The 17,171-nt window shown below is 33.9% G+C and overlaps 1 protein-coding gene across 9 annotated transcripts in view; it reads right to left on the reverse strand.

Annotated features, from left to right (window-relative positions):
- Positions 1-11,118, reverse strand: part of picalmb (phosphatidylinositol binding clathrin assembly protein b) — a 31,481-nt gene extending 20,363 nt beyond the window's left edge. For 3 of the 9 annotated variants that reach the window (XM_051664812.1, XM_051664810.1, XM_051664807.1), the window contains exons 1-4: positions 10,443-11,118; positions 602-744; positions 378-453; positions 145-247 (exon numbers count right to left, since the gene is read on the reverse strand). In XM_051664812.1, the coding sequence (XP_051520772.1) occupies positions 145-247; positions 378-453; positions 602-744; positions 10,443-10,572 (452 nt within the window). In that variant the 5' untranslated portion in view covers positions 10,573-11,118. The remainder of the gene's footprint in view (positions 1-144; positions 248-377; positions 454-601; positions 745-10,442) is intronic. The other 6 variants (XM_051664808.1, XM_051664814.1, XM_051664809.1 and 3 more) reach the window with 4 other exon arrangements.
- Positions 11,119-17,171: the final 6,053 nt, after the last annotated feature.

Below are 17,171 nucleotides of genomic sequence, written 5' to 3' on the forward strand. Positions count from 1 at the left end.
TCACCATTACATAATGCTCTTAATGCAATATTCAGCACACCACAGGAAGTGTTTTTCATAAGTAAACTACCTTCATGGTGTCTTTTATTAATGGGTTTGAAATGACATTCTATAAAATGTACAAGATTTGCATAAATGTCTTACCCACGCTTTACTTTTGTGAAGTCAAATGCCACCTGTCGATATGAAACCGCTTTTTCATTCAGATATCGACTATACCTCCGAATGAATGTTGACATATCGTAACCTATGTAGACAATAAAGAATATATTTTTTAGTAAAGGTTGGTAAAACAAGGCAGTAAATAATTATATAAAGATGTGTACCAATAGAGGACCCAATGTCTGCAAATGAAGATGGACAGTAGAATACTCTACCTTGTAGGCCACTTTTGTCCAAGAAATTACTGAGGTTGAATAATGTGTTCCTGGAGGCCAAGTACTGAATAAATCGCTGTAACCAACAAATGAAAAAAATAAATAAATATATATATATATCTATATATATTCTTACTACTGTTTCCAGATCATTATCCTAAATGCTTATTATTGCATGCAAAGAACATGTTTAAAAATTGGACAGGCCTCCCACAGTCACGCACCTCATTCCCATATACCATGAGGTGGTGTGTTGTGATAAGGGACTTAAAGACGACAACCCAACTGGTATTTGTGGTCCTCTCGAACAAAGAGTCTGCCAGCTGAGGAATGTTCACATTCATCTCATTGGTACAGTGTATTAGATCTACAATAAAAACAAAAGTTTCCATTAACTATTGACACCAATAACTGGGTGAAAAGGGATGAATTGAATCAATGAAAAAAATTGCACTGGTATTAAGTTAAAATGTGATAAATAAAAGAATTAGTATTTATTTATAGCAAGACAGGGAAAAATAATCATATGTGTAGATAGCCCACATGAAGTACTAAATAAGCTTTCCTAGATATAAAGTGTGTGCTTTCTTCTGGATTATGTAACAGAGCACAGGAACTGCACAGCACACAACTAACTCAGTATGCTGGTAGTGGAGATTATTGATAATGAAATGTATAATGCATTACTCCAAATATCTATTTATTTATTTTTTTGGAAGAAACAGGCAGATTCATAGAAGACCTAATCCTCAAATAAGACCAAATAAACTGCGTGGGTGCTGCAGACAAACATCTGAGACTTCAATCAATGACAGGCTTCCTAAAAATGAACAAAATCTAATAATAATAATAGTAATAATAAATAAGGTAAAATTATAATTAGTTAAATTATAAAAGAAACAAATAAAGGCACCTGTTTACATAGATTTTGGAAGTAACACAATGGAGGGCTAAACACTTCTGTTAATTTGGCCACATGAGCATGGTTATCGGCTGAAACAAATAATATAAATATATATCCAAATATAGTCTGATTAATTGGGACGGCAGATATATCAGTCTATGCCTACTTAACACTCTTAAACATTTACCAATAAATCTGTGCAGAGTAGAGGGCACTGCTTTCAGCGTTCAAGTAAAAGTCAAGACAAGCTTTTGACAATCTAGTGCAGAACAAGAATGGACGAAATAATGGGGGCAGATGGGGGAATCCACATACTTTTGGCCATGTAGTGTAGTTTGAGTGCATTTTCAGAACTTTAGAATATTCTTTCTGAGTGAGTGACATTAGTCGCGTTCACACATGCAGCCTTTTCCAGAAAATTACCTACAATTTCCAGTTTAGAGATCATGTGTGAACACGACCCTTTTGAAAATACTGGTCAATTTTGCTCTGGCAATTTTCCTTAATGCAAAGTTGTATCTGTGGTGATGTGGGCGTGGCCGAGCAACATCTGTGGAGAGCGAGGCCGGAAGAGGAAGAATGGTAAGGATTGACACTTGTGGGAAATTATCTCTAACAGCTGTTCTGTGTTACAGTGAGAGCTGGAGAGGGATAAGAGGGTGGTCCAGACCGACGGAGGGGAGAGAGAGAGAGATACACGCAGCAGTTTTTATGTGTGCACTCAGTAAGGTAAAGCAGTAAAGCAAACAGTGTGAGGATGCTGAAAAGTATTCAAAATATAGATTTACTCTGGATTGTTTGCCCGGCTCCCGCTTCCTCCTTCACAACAGAGCAAGAGACTTGTCACAGTATCATTACTAGGGTTGGGGAGTAACGGAATACATGTAATGGGATTACATATTTAAAATACAAAATATAAGTAACTGTATTCCACTACAGTTACAATTTAAAACATTGGTAATTAGAATACAGTTACATTCAAAAAGTATTTTGATTACTGAAGAGATTACTTTGCATTTTATTGTCATTTATTTCATTTAATATTTAGTCCTTTCAGATGGAAAACATTTATACATATAAATGATGCGATTCAAAGTGCATTTGAACAGCGGTGAAACACTTTCTTATGATGTGTTACATTCATACGAGCAGACAGAGAAGTAAGTTTGAAGTAAGTTTGGAGCAGCAGAAATAGAAATAAACCTTGTGTAAATTGTCAGCTTTACGCTAAGTTAAAATGCTATGCTGCAACAAACAATTATTTTGATAATCGACTAATCTAACGATTATTAGAATGATTATTTGACTATTCGGGCAATTATTGCAACGATTAATCATTAGCTCTAAACCGACTATTCAGCTTGTGCCCTGACTTAATAGGTTGTATTAAACATGCTTACTAACAATAAAGAGAACAAAATCATCTTTTAAAAATATCTCTAAATGACATTCACTGAATTAAAGGGAAAAAATAATTTTTATTATGTTTAATTCAGTAAAAATTTCACTACAAAAAAATCCTATTGTTATCAAGTGTTTTTGTCTTTTTTTCCATTTAAAATCGTCTAAAAATCCTTAAAACAAGATACATTTACTTGAGAAGTAACATATAAGATATTTAGACTTGCTTTAAGAGAATGTATCTTCAATATAAGTGTATTTTGTATATAAGTGTATTTTTTCACATGGTTATACTTCTGCAAGTGCAGTAAAGACAAAATACATTTATATTCAAGATCTGTTCTCTAAAAGCAAGTTTAAACATCTTATATGCTGCTTCTCCGGTGAATGCATCATTTTATAAAGGATTTTTAGTTATTTTAAAATATTTGTATTTTTAATATTATATTCAACATTCTCAGATAAAAAAAAAATTCTTCTGCAGTATAGCTGCTAAAGTAAATGTACGTTGTTTTAAAGGAGTTTTAGATATTTATATTGGAAAACAAGCCAAAACAAAAACATTTGCAGTGCATAATGGGGCGAAGACTACCCTCTCTCACCTTTCTGATCACTTCAATCAATCTTTAACTCACAAAAAAACAAACTCTCTCTTATTAATAAAGCTGCGTTTTGCCAATTATCTTCACGATAAGAAATACACAGTGACACATATATTATGATTCAATAAGTCACGAGCCATCACGTTATAATCTAGCTGCATTAAGCGTGCGCGCTCGAGGGATGAGTGTCCCCGCAACAGAGTGTGCCTCAGCCGGGAGCAGTTTCAATCTCTCCCCCTTAGATCGGGACACTTCGCACAACTCGAAGAGGAGCTGACCGCACAGAGAAATGCCAGTTTCCTTTTTAATAAAGCTATAACGCATTAAATATAACTGCATTAAAGATGTAACGCTGGGGAGTTTCCTTTAAAGACGCTCGAAACGCATGTTTTGCTTAAGCTGAGCGTCAGCTCCGGCTCTGCTTATTCCACAACAAGAGTGCTTCTGTATTTACTTATTTTGTATTTTTGCATTATAATTCCCTCATACTTTGCGATCTACATCACCTGAAGCTGTTTGGAAAGTTTAGAGTGCGTCTGGACTGTGAGATGTGTTTTCTTCTTCTCCTCAGTCAGGCGCGAGCTGCAGTGCTGCTCTTGTGTGCAATCATTAGAGTTTCAAATGATCTTATGTTACGTTAAGATCAAATGACTATTCGACCACGGAAATTTTTTTATTGTCGACATTGTCGATAACGTCGACTAATCGTTTCAGCCATAATATGTAATATTTTTTACTGTACTAAATCTTAAAATGACCATAATATGTCATTAGAGAATTAGTTTCCATTCCGAGCCGGAATTTCTGTTTATGTTTTGGCCTGTGTGATCCTGCACACTGCCCACTCACCAATAGTATTTCGACACCGCCGTGTTGCCAGATTTGAAAAAGTTTGCAGGCAAACAACACTGCGTGCTGCAGCCACTGAAGCCAGCAAACGAACTGGATCAGAGATAACAGATTCCACCCGACCTAAAAAGCCTCACCAGTCGTCTAAAAACCACCATGACCAGAGGCGTAGTAAAACAAGGATAAACATTGGAGATGCCTTTGGAAGATGGAGACAACTTAAAGCCCAGAAATCCTTTAAAACGGATGCTGAGTTGGTTAATTTGCATGTCAACATTCTGGCAACCCGCATGAGCTTCGAGTCTGGGGCGGGGCAGACAACTCTCCAATATTTTGAATTTGGACTGCAGTACCCATTTCAAATGCTTGTTGTCAATCTTACATATAGCACCTATAAGCAACACGATTATAGAACACTGCGTTCTATCCATTTAAATGTGTAAAAATGGAAGTTTACTTAATTTATTTCAGTTGGGACTACATGAATACTTTTTGTGGTGTTAATGTAGCATTAATGAAACGGAGCAGGGGAATTCCATTTCCCATCATGCTTTGCATGGGACTCGATAGGGAGAGTAAATTTTCAATTTAAGCTGGGCTGGGTATTGATACAGATTTCCCAATTCAATTCGATTCCGATTTACAAGCTCTCGATTCAATTCAATATCGATCCATATGAGTACATTTCTGTTATTATGTCAAGTTTGCTTACATATAAAAGAAATTAACTCTAAGCTAATGCTCTTAATTATAAGGAAACCTTCTAGGCAACCTTTCTAGTAGTGCTGAGCGATATGACGATATATATCATGGCGACGATATAAAGTGTCAATTGATAGAGATTTTGCTATATCGTGTATATCGCCATATCTAAATATCTATGTGTGCAGTAAGTGCGTATCTATCAGTGGGCACCCTTCATGTGAGACTGAAACCAGGCTTGGGTGGGGAATGAGTTGTGACCAGTAAAATTTCCGCGCACTGGTTTAACGGCAGATTCACTAAAGGAATTATGCAGATCAGGCAACGGTGCAAACGCGCACACAAACTTGTTGCTGATTCTTTGCAATTCTGATTTTGCGGGCCGATTCTGAGCGCTCTACACTGGAGGATGCAGCAGTCCATCATGATCTGAGACACTCTACTGGAACAGCGTCACCGTGATCCATATAAATGAATCATCTCTTTAACATGCCGAGGTTCACTTGACTACACTGCACATCTGTACTTGAGCAGGTTGTTGTTAAAACAGGCGCGACATCTGTCGTGTAGGTTCACAAAAGCCGACACTGATTAGAAAAATGTAATCTGCAAACTATGTCGCGCGACGATAATCAATTGTGGTAAAACATACAATCTGTATTACCAACTTAAAATGAAGCACGCTAAAGTATATTATGAAAGCCAAAAGATGCACTCCGCATTCCATCATTTTTTTTCTTAAGAAGTGTTTATAAATATATTTGAAATGTATTTTCTGCGTCTGGTTTTTGTTTTGTGGGGGGTTTTTCTTCTAAAATTATGTTATATTTTCTTTGTTACTTTGCTTTGAAAAGATCTTGAGTTTCTTAAGGAAAGTTTATAATAATATTGGACAACAACATGTCAGACTGAAATGTGGCATAATGTGAAATTGAGTATTATTCTAAGGTTGATTAACACAGTGTTTATTTTATTTTTAACTTTGACAGTCAAGTTGTAAATAAGGAGAAAATTATAAAAGAGGAAGTAGATTTTCCAAAAATAGGCATTACAAAATGGTTATTTATTATGTTAACCAATTTGTATTGGTTTTCCAAAAAAAAAAAAAAAAAAAAACTATATCAAGATATATTCAGTTGAAGTCAGAGGTTTACATACACCTTAGCCAAATACATTTTAACTCAGTTTTTCACAATTCCTGACATTTAATCTTAGAAAACATTCCCTGTCTTAGGTCAGTTAGGATCACTACTTTATTTTAAGAATGTGAAAAGTCAGGATAATAGTAGAGAAATTATTTATTTCAGCTTTTATTTCTTTCATCACATTCCCAGTGGGTCAGAAGTTTACATACACTTTGAAAGTATTTGGTAGCATTGCCTTTAAATTGTTTAACTTGGGTCAAATGTTTTGGGTAGCCTTCCACAAGCTTCTCACAATAAGTTGCTGGAATTTTGGCCCATTCCTCCAGACAGAACTGGTGTAACTGAGTCAGGTTTGTAGGTCTCCTTGCTCGCACATGCTTTTTCAGTTCTGCCCACACATTTTCTATCGGATTGAGGTCAGGCACAGTTAACTTAGTGTATGAAACTTCTGACCCACTGGAATTGTGATATGGTCAATTAAAAGTGAAACAATCTGTATGTAAACAATTGTTGGAAAAATAACTTGTGTCATGCACAAAGTAGATGTCCTAAACGACTTGCCAAAACTAATATTTGCTAATATGAAATTTGTGGAGCGGTTAAAAAATGAGCTTTAATGACTTCAACCTAAGTGTGTGTAAACTTCTGACTTCACTGTAGCATTACCGTGATATAAAATTAATCATATCATGATATAAGATTTTGGTCATATCACCCACCCCTACCTTCTAGTTACAATTTGAAAATATTAATTTTACAAATTATATTTTATCATTAGTTTTTCATCAAATTGGTCACATTTTAGCTTTTGAAAAACTTTCAAATTCAGTCTATTCCATCCAGTTAATTTGTATATATTATGTTGCATATATATTCTTGTTACATTTGTATTGTTTACTTGCTTAATTTGTACTATTTACAAGAATTTACATTGATATGTAGAACACATGCTTAATCAGTACTGTCTCTTTAAGACTAGCAGCATCAGCCAGATAGCCCATATTGGTTTCTTTAGCGCATCCATGTGTGATTAGAATTAGTAGTCGACCGATATATCGCAGAGGCCGATAAATCGGCCAATATTCTGACTTTTTTAATTATCACATCGGTCAATATATTTTCCTGCTTGGCTGATTTTTTTCTTGAGGCCGCCGAAAATCGCCTGCTTGCATGTGAAGCGTCTGAAACATGTAAACGACCAGTCATGGTTCGTTTTGTTGTTACATGCCATCGTGTACTACAATAATAGACTGGTGTGCAACACAGTGTCATTTAAACGGTCTGCATATCAGAGCTGTGGCAGATGCATTTGAGCTAATAATGTTAAAGTGCTTGCCTGTTTCATTCTCCCTCTCTCTCCTCAACAGTTCTCTGTAACTTTTAACTGTCTTGTCTAATGATAAAAAGACAAATATCAATAAAACTAATATCATATACTGTCTGCAAATATGTGCATATCTTGTTTAAACAGATGTAATAAACCAACCTCACACAACTTCAGCAGATCCAGCATCCTGTGGAGTGCTCATTTATTTACCTCTAAAGCACGTATTCTATCAGTCTCTCCTCAACAGTTCCATGTAACTTTTCTAATGATAAAATGCAAATATCAGTAAAACTTCTATTATATACCATCTGCAAATATGCAGATATCTCGTTTAAAGAGATGTCATTCACGAACCTCACAAAAATCCAGCATTTTCTTCCTGTCGAACGCTCATCTAATATCTTCCTCTGAAGCGCATATTCTATCAGCCAGAATAAAAAACTTCAGGAAAGTTCATCAAAAGTTCCTCTCATTCACAAATCGTGACGGTCCATCTGTGACAATCCAAGTAAGTGATCCAGGCCATTTAAACTGTCAGGAGATGGATCCGCATGAGCGCGTGAGTGCAACTTTATGGCTGCAAAATGCTGCCTCCGGAGGCTGTATACAGAGGTATGATGAATATAAGGTGCTTTTCAAACTGTTCGGAGATCTGTTTCCTTAACAGTTCCATTCATTCATAACAGATGTCTGTTAAGCCATTAACTGATTAGGCAGCAAGGTAGCAATTCAGCTGCCTACATTTTTGGATGCAGCCCAAAGTAAAAGCTCTTCACGTGTGCTATAAGTAAATGTCTTATTCACTATGCACTGTATGTACAGTTGGTTTGATTAGATATTTTTTGAGTAAATGCGATTGCTAACATGGACATGCCATCCATGGTTGCTGGACTACTGTGTGTACTGTTATTTCCTTATTTTTTATATATTAACAATTTCTTCATGTGCAAATAAATTTGAAGAAACTGCTATCTACTATTTAAAATACAATATAATTTTTTTTGTTTTGTGTGAAATTGAGTAAACATAGTGCTAAATAAGAGTTTATTTATTTTGTCATTTTTTTTACAATTTTATGTTTGTTATTTAATATATTAAATTGTGAGATGTATCAGCATTGTATCGGCCACCCTGCTCTCTGGATATCCGGCCATTAAAAAAAAAGATATCGGTTGAACACTAATTAGAATTAAATGTTTCTTTTTTTGTTTGTTTTTAATCAACAACTGACTGTAAAGAACAGAAAGGGTATTAAAAGAGACATCATTCAATGACATATGGATCCGTGGATCTCTCCTTTGGACACACAGAATGAGTTAAACCAAATTTTACTCTCAATACACATTGAAAGTACCTCTGTGCTAATAACTTCTCCTCTATACTACTCAATCACTGGTCAGTAAAATCTGAAAGTTTACCTGCCAAATGGCTAATCACAGCCATTTTTAGTAGCATAGTGCGAGATTTGGTTGCACATGCGAGTGATTTACTTGGATTATAGAAGGTTGCCACATAGAGTGAAAGATCGAACTTGGGATTTAGGAATTGATATCGAGATTGTTCAAACAAAGATCGTGATGCATCGGAAAATTTATATTTTTACCCGGCCCTAAAATTAAGTGTTATTTTATGTGTTTTTGTGCAAGATGAATATAAAGAGGGATACTTGTTAGTGTTTAATGTTTTGTTATGTTGAGATTTAGAAGAGTTTCTGTTATGTTGGAGTTTTGGAGGTTACCATTATGATGAAGATTGGAGCTTGAGCTAACGATGAGGACAGGCAGAAGTTGCCCATGATATTGATTGCTCGCTTCATTGAGCAATTACTGTGCTAACCATAGTATAGTTACTAAACTACACTCTGTAGTGCTTCCAACCAGCATGTATTTAGCATTCTAACTTTCACTAGTTAACACAAAGAAGTAAAAGAGGTTTAATTAAGTTACACTGACACATCTAATTGTGTTGGGTTTACCCAATACAACAAGGTTCTATCTACACAAAGTGTTCGTGTTGACAATAGATAATTTTAAGTTAAGAAAACTCATTTCGAACATGTGGAATGACTGCCATGATTGAATCAAGCTCAGCTAAAGAGCTATTTTTTGAGTGTGGTTGGCTGGATGGTTTGGGGTAAACCAGCTGCCACCAGAACAATGCCAACTTTGATTCCTCCTAATATGTCACTCCTACTCCTGCAAAACAAAGACTTGATCACAAACGATGTCAACTGTAATATGCATATCATATCATATGTTCTACAGCATATCTACTGTAGTTAAAGCAGTTCATCTTTGGCTGGTAGGGGAAAAAACAACAATTTGTGAAGCACTCTACAATGTAAGCCTTAAAAATGCCCAATTTACCTGCATTCAAATAGACCACAAGTTAAAAAATGACAGACACATCTGTAATTAAAATGATTTGTCAGCCTTGGCTGAGACAGATGTAAATAGTATTCTCAAGCAGAGAGTCCAGACTTTCTAGACTGGCACTCTACCAGCACTGCTTTAAGAAGGTGCAAACCATTCACTGACATCACCAACAAGCTTGTACTGTGATGTAGCCAAATGGACATTGTGCAGTGCAGGCAAGTCTTCTAACAAATCAAAAACACATGAAACACCTCCCTAACATTAACATGGGTCCATGGCATAAGAAAAACATTATTACTGGTGTATAACAACCCAATAAGCAATATATTAAGAATTAACTAGCCTAATAAAACACCAACATAATATGACAATGCTGAGGAGGTCTGCGTGAACCCATAATATCTTTTTAGTGCAAAAATGAATTATTAAAATCATGAAATTATCAGATTCATTTAATCAAACTTAATTACAAACATATGAACAATCTTTCTTATGTACAAATAGTTATTATGCACACGCACTGTTCTGCTTCAACAGAGTTTAATGTAATAAATATAATAATAAAATGTTTTAATATAAGATCTGTCTGTGTTTGCAATATAACAGGAGGAGTCTGTCTGAGCACGTTAGCTTAGCACAACCAGGGCCTGCCCATACAATAGCCTAAAAACCCATAACAATCAAACCAACAGCAGTAAAAAAGACGCATTGTCGCACGTTCATACCGCCTACTATGAATAAGACAGCGAGTGATACTTACAATCCAAATGTTTCTTTTTAGGGCCCATAACTTCGTGCGTTGTTGCCTTGCACACTGTTTTGGATACGGCTGATCCAGTAACGCTGTGCTGAGCAGCAGTTATCCTGTCCGTAATGCTCTGCCCAGACATCTTCAAACTGCTTTCCAGCGATCAATTAAGAAATAATATATAAGTGTGTGTGTATTTAAAATCGTGATTTCCACCCGTGTTCACAGTTTCTGGTCGACCTCCTAGCGTACGATACGAGAATACGGGGAGACAAAGATGGGAAGCCTTCTGAAATACAGTTATCCACTGCGCGAGACGATGAGGAATCCAGCAATTATGTTACTGAATATCTCCCGCGGAATCGTTACATTGTTACACTTTTTGAACGCGCGTTCTAAAGGTTTGTTGGCTGACTCATCTCTCATCCCCGTCTCGACACTAATCCTGCCGTTTAACCGCCGCCTGTGTTCTTTCAGTAAACCCGCAGGATTGGAAAGCAGCGAAGGCATTCAGTGAAATGGCGGGCCAAAGCTGTTCCATGAGAGCTGGATGAATATAGGACACTGCCCGCTGCTGCTGATCCAGGATCAGGCAGTGCAACTGTTACCTACACCTTAACCATTATACGTGCACTTGATTTGTGAGGGGAACACTGGGGCAATGAAAAATATATTTACTTATTTTTCCACATGTTATTTAGCCTACTGATTAAAAGTATGCTGGTAACACTTTAGGTTCCATTTGTTAATATTAGTTTACAACATTTGTTAACATGAACTAACAATGAACAATACTTTTACAGCATTTAGTCATCTTTGTTCATTTTAATTTTAACCTATAATCATACTTTTTTTTAATCAGAAGTTATATTAACATTAGTTAAAGCATTATGAACTAACATGAACGAACAATAAACAATTGTATATTTATTAAATAGCATTAACAAAGATGAATCCATGTTGTAAAAAAAAATATATAAAATAAATTTAAATATAAAATATTTCTCTCTTTTTCTCTTTTTTCTCTTTAAAAAAAAAAAAAATATATATATATATATATATATATATATATATATATATATATATATATATATATTTAGTTCACGATAAACGAATAGAACCTTATTGTAAAGTATTACCAGTATTTGTTTCTCATTTTTTTGCTTATAAATACGGTATTTATATTTTAATTGTAAATCTGAATAATCATTGGTTTCCTAATAATTCATTTAAACAGATTAATCCGTGAAATATAAAATAAAAGGCAAGTAAAGGCACCAGTTCACATGTTTCTGACGAAAAATTAAACAGTCTCCTTCACAATAATTTATATGTTTTCTGTTCCTGTTTTTTTTTTTTTTTTTTTTTTGAGAAAAACGTGCTTCTAATTTAAAGGAATATTCCGGGTTCAGTACAAGTTAAGCTCAATCGAAAGCATTTGTGGCATAATGTTGATTACCACAAAATTTAATTTCGACTTGTCTCTTCTTTTCTTTAAAAAAAAATAAAAAATAAAAAATAAAAAAAAAAAAAAAAGAAGAAGAAGAAGAAGCAAAATCGAGGTTACAGTGAGGTACTTACATCAATGGAAGTGAATGGGGCCAATTTTTGGAGGGTTTCAAGGCAGAAATGTGAAGCTTATAATTTTAAAAAAGGACTTACATTAATTCTTCTGTTAAAACTCATGTATTATTTGAGCTGTAAAGTTGTTTAAATTGTCATTTTTACAGTCATTTTAGGGTTTGTTGACATTACATTGTCATGGCAAAGAAGTTGTAAAATTGGATATAACTTTACACAGAAAAGGTTATTAAGTGATTTTATCACACTAAAATCATGTTAACACACATATTGTTTACATCTTGTGGCTACACTTTTGAAACAGTGAGTAACGTGTACAGATTGGCCCCATTCACTTCCATTGTAAGTGCCTCACAGTAACCCAGATTTTTGCTTTTTTTAAAGAAAAGGAGGGACAAGTCAAAATGTATTTTTTTGGTAATCAACATTATGCCACAAATGCTGTCGATTGAGCTTGATTTGTACTGACCCCGGAATATTCCTTTAATGAGTAGAAGACGCCCCTTTTAGAAGAGTTTCAAATTTAGAACATTGTGTTTAAATATTAAATAATAGCCTTTAAAAGAGTAATCGTTCTATACAGGGAATTAAAAACGTTAAACTTTATGGAAAATGTAAAAAAATAACATTCAATTAAATGGAACGTTCAGTTATTTTTTTATTATTTTTTTCATTTCTTAATTTTTTTATGTAAAAACAATGCTCTAAATTAGAAACTCTTATGAAAGGAGTATAAGCGATCATCTGCAGTCTTTGAGTTTTCTTATGTTTTAGATTTATTGCAGCTTTTGTTCTTCAGTAGCCTACTTCTGAATATGAAAATGTGTGTGTGGATTTAAATAGACTTGATGGATGAATTCACCTGAATATTGCAACAGACGACTTAATAAATAATCACGTAGTTCAATTCCATTAAAACATTTTAACATGACTTTTTTGTATTTATGTAGCCAGCAGTATGCCTAAATAAGGCAATACATTAACAACATTAATATAGACCGCATGATATAAACACAAGGGGGCGATGACGAAGCATAATGCCGATGGCAAAAGAGATGCGCCTGTGAAGTGCTAAAACGAGTCAAGTCTGACAATACACAGTTCTGACAATTTAAGCTCATTCTCCCTCAAATGAAACGAGAGAAAAATACCTGGGCCTAATATATAATTGGTATAAACATCTTGGTCCACTGAATGTTTTCAGTTTAAAGTACTTAGCCAAATAGGCTAATCAAACAGCCAAAGGAAAAACAAAAGAGTTGTTTTCTTTGTGAGCATGCTTTGTGCTTGACCAGCGTGCAAGTGAGTTTTCCTATTCCATCCCGTTTTTTCTTCCATTCTTAATAGAAAATACATTACAATAAGACGTGTTCATAACTGTAATCATTTTGTGTGACAAACACAATGGACAGAACAGACAAGAGCTGTGTTGTTGAAGAAATGTTATTAACATTTTATTATTATTTTATTATCTATTTGTATGCATATACAGTAATATTAGTAAGTAGTGTGTGCACATAGGCTATATTCACAAACCAGCTTTCTCATGGGCTTAACTTTCACTTATGAGATACCTTACAGTGTAAAAAAAAAAATCCTGTTGTTTAAAAGAAAAAAAAAAAAACTGGCAGCTGTGGTTGCCAGAATATTTATGTAAAAATACAGTAAACATGTAAACAACTTTACAGAACAACCTGTAAATTTTACAGTTTAAAAATGTTGTAATTTGCATGACCATGATGGCACAGTAAAAAATAAAATATAAATAAATAAATAAATAAAACAAAAATCTGTTAAATTTACATAAAAAAACTTCATAAACTTTATATTAACCTTCCGAAACTGTAAAAATCTTCTTTTTACTTTATAAGGTATTATTAATCACTGTAAAAATTATAGAAGGGCATGATGACATGAAGTTTGCTCTCTTCCAGGAGCAATGACCAATAATCAAGTGTCACTCACACAAACACTAAACACCATCAGGGTAACACATGTGAAATTAAAATAATGCAGTAAACATTAACTAAACTACATCAAATATAACACAGAACACCCCAAAGTACATAACTGACATTAAAAATAAGAAGAAACACAACTATTCCCATATAATGAAATATGATGGGTCATGTAGGGAATTGTGGGAATGCCCGATTATTGTTTTTTACAGTAATTTTTAAAATAATTTACTGTAAAAAGTACATGTATTCTCTTGTTAAACATAATGTAAATTTTTACCATTAATTATTTAGGAAAATCATACTTTTTACATCTAAAAAATTAAATTTGTACAACAATTTATTGTAAAAACTACTGTATTGTCTTTTAAAATATATTTACAAGATGTACTGTATATTTTACAGTTAATATTCGTTAATCAATTAATGTTTTATTTCTGTAGCATTTTTGCAGTCTTTTACCGTTAAAATTACAGACATTTTTTACAGTGTATGTTACACTCACACACAGTAAGTCAATAATGTTGCAAAATAAGTTGTGTTCTGTACGTTTATAAAACAAGTACATTTGCTTAATTGCAAATATTGAAACTTAAAACTTAAAAATCTAAAGGGCAAAGATTCTTTGTTTGAATCAATGTAGTCTAAAAAGGGGGCAACTTTTCATCAATGAGATTGTATTTGGATGACGTGGTGTACCTTGAAATGTTAGCTGACATCTCTTGTCCTCTTTTGAAACTGTAGTCACATTTCAGAGGTTTTATTATGCATACAAGCAAAATGCAAACTTATTATCAGTTGTTACGGATAGTTTTCAGTGTGAATGGGTCAAGTATTTGTTTTGGTCATATACATAACTGTGAAAATGGATGTATCATATGTTCTATTAGATATTAAAGTTAGTAAGTAATGAATATTTATAGGTCTATTAAAAATGCAATAAATAATGTTGAGGTGATAATAATTGGGTCGGTTTTCATGCTTATTCTACTCAGTGGAAATTTATTGCCCCTAAAGTTTAGAGGATTTATATTTCTGTGTCTGGCTGACTGTATTATAAGTGCATCTGAGGAGAATGCAGACTGTAGTGTAGTGCCCTATATGCTTGTGGTTTATATTATGTTACAGTAAACGTACAAGTTGTGAGGTTAAAACTAAGAATATAGATTATATATAATAGGCTAAACTGTTTTTCAGTCAAAAAAAAAAAAAAAAAAACTAGAATCTTTGAGTCTCTCCAAAAGTCAGTCAATGCTACATGATTACTGTATTGCTGTAATGTTACCTGAGAATGCTATGTTATTGTTATGAACCCAGGACAACAGGTATGAGAATATATGCCCATTTTGTCCCCACAAATCTGACCTCACCAGTTGCTCAGTATAGTGTTCATTAAAAACAATAGTATGTCATGTAATCTGTCGGGTTGAATTAAAGCACATACCATTGCTACCTGACTGCATCTGGGTCGTTTCATGGGTGAGTATTGTAAAATACAGTAGATGGTTGTGGTTTCAGTTTTTATTCTGTATTCTCTTCAGGTCAGGCGGGCCATTTGATCCAATTTAGGATGAATAGTATGTGAAAAGTTCTACATATTTGATTTCAGCATAGCCTAATAAGTGCAAGATTTTTCAAAAAGAACTGTCTCTCCCCTATTAAATCATTTGTTCCTTTTTGTGACCATTATCATCATCAACATGTGAATAATATTGTGTTTATGACTTTTAATTAGAGTTTATGATATGTTGCCAACCTACTGTATCGTCATGTCATAAGGCAACAAAAAATTTAACGGATCAAAACAGAGTGAGAAGAAAGATCAAAAGAATACCTGTGTGTGATCACATTGACCTTTGTGCGACATGCTTTCACTGTTTTTTATTAAAGGAATGTTCCGGGTTCAATACAAGTTAAGCTCAATCGACAGCATTTATGGCATAATGTTGATTCTTTTTTACCACAAAAAATAATTTAGACTCGTCCCTCCGTTTCTTTAAAAAAATAATAATAAAAAAAATAAATAATCAAGTTTACAGTGAGGCACTTACAATGGAAGTGAATGGGGCCAATTTTTGGGGTGTTTAAAAGCAGAAATTTGAAACTTATAATTTTATAAAAGCACGTACATTAATTCTTCTGTTCTAACTCATGTATTATTAGAGCTGTAATGTTGTTTAAATTGTAATTTTTACAGTCATTATAGGGTTTGTTGACATTACATTGTCTTGGCCACAGAGTTGTAAAATTGGCTATAACTTTACACAGAAAAGGTTAGAAAGCGATTTTATCACACTAAAATCATGTTAACACACATATTGATTGTCCTGTGGCTATACTTTTGAAACAATGAATATTTTAATGTTTACGGATTGGCCCCATTAACTTCCATTGTAAGTGCCTCACTATAACCCAGACTTTTGCTTTTTTTAAAGAAAAGGGGGGACAAGTCCAAATACATTTTTGTGGCAATCATATTTATGCCACAAATGCTGTCGATTGAGCTTAACTTGTATTGAACCCGGAATATTCCTTTAAGATCAGACACTGAGTTAAAATAGTTGACTGCTTGCCTCCTTTAAAAAAAGTTAATTATGTTGTTTTTTTAACACAGTCAGAAATCCTTTAACTATTTATGATCAAATGCACTGATTAAATTACACTGTAAAAAGTTCAAAGTTGTTACATTATGAAAATTCTGTCACCATTTACTCACCTTCATGTCTTTCCAAACCGGTATGGCTTTCTTCATTTTTTCCATGAGATCACTGTGATGTTTTGTGATGCTTTGTCAGGTGTCCTAAAAATGTGTTTCATGTGCTAACATCTAAATTAACTAGTTTAATGTAAGTCAAAAAAGTTATTTAATATGACTGAATTAACCTGACTATATTAGGTTAATCCAAAAAAAAAAAAAGAAAAGAAAAAATCATTTTTAAGAATTAGATCAGGTAGAAACATATCCTTAAGGTAACAGTTGCATGTTTCTACTTTCTACAGTGATGAAAGTGTATGGTGACTGAGGCTGTCAGTCCCTCAACATTGTTCCCAACATCTCCTTTTGTGTTTCATGGAGAAAAAGGTCTTTCAGGTTTGGAACAACATGAGGGTGAACAAGTAATGACAGACTCTTCATTTTTGGGTGAACTAGCCTTAAAGGAGCTATCCCTACCTCATCTGACCCTTAAAATTACTTTAACTG

Source organism: Myxocyprinus asiaticus, chromosome 31 (genome assembly GCF_019703515.2).
Source record: "Myxocyprinus asiaticus isolate MX2 ecotype Aquarium Trade chromosome 31, UBuf_Myxa_2, whole genome shotgun sequence".
Classification (NCBI taxonomy): Eukaryota; Metazoa; Chordata; class Actinopteri; order Cypriniformes; family Catostomidae; genus Myxocyprinus; species Myxocyprinus asiaticus.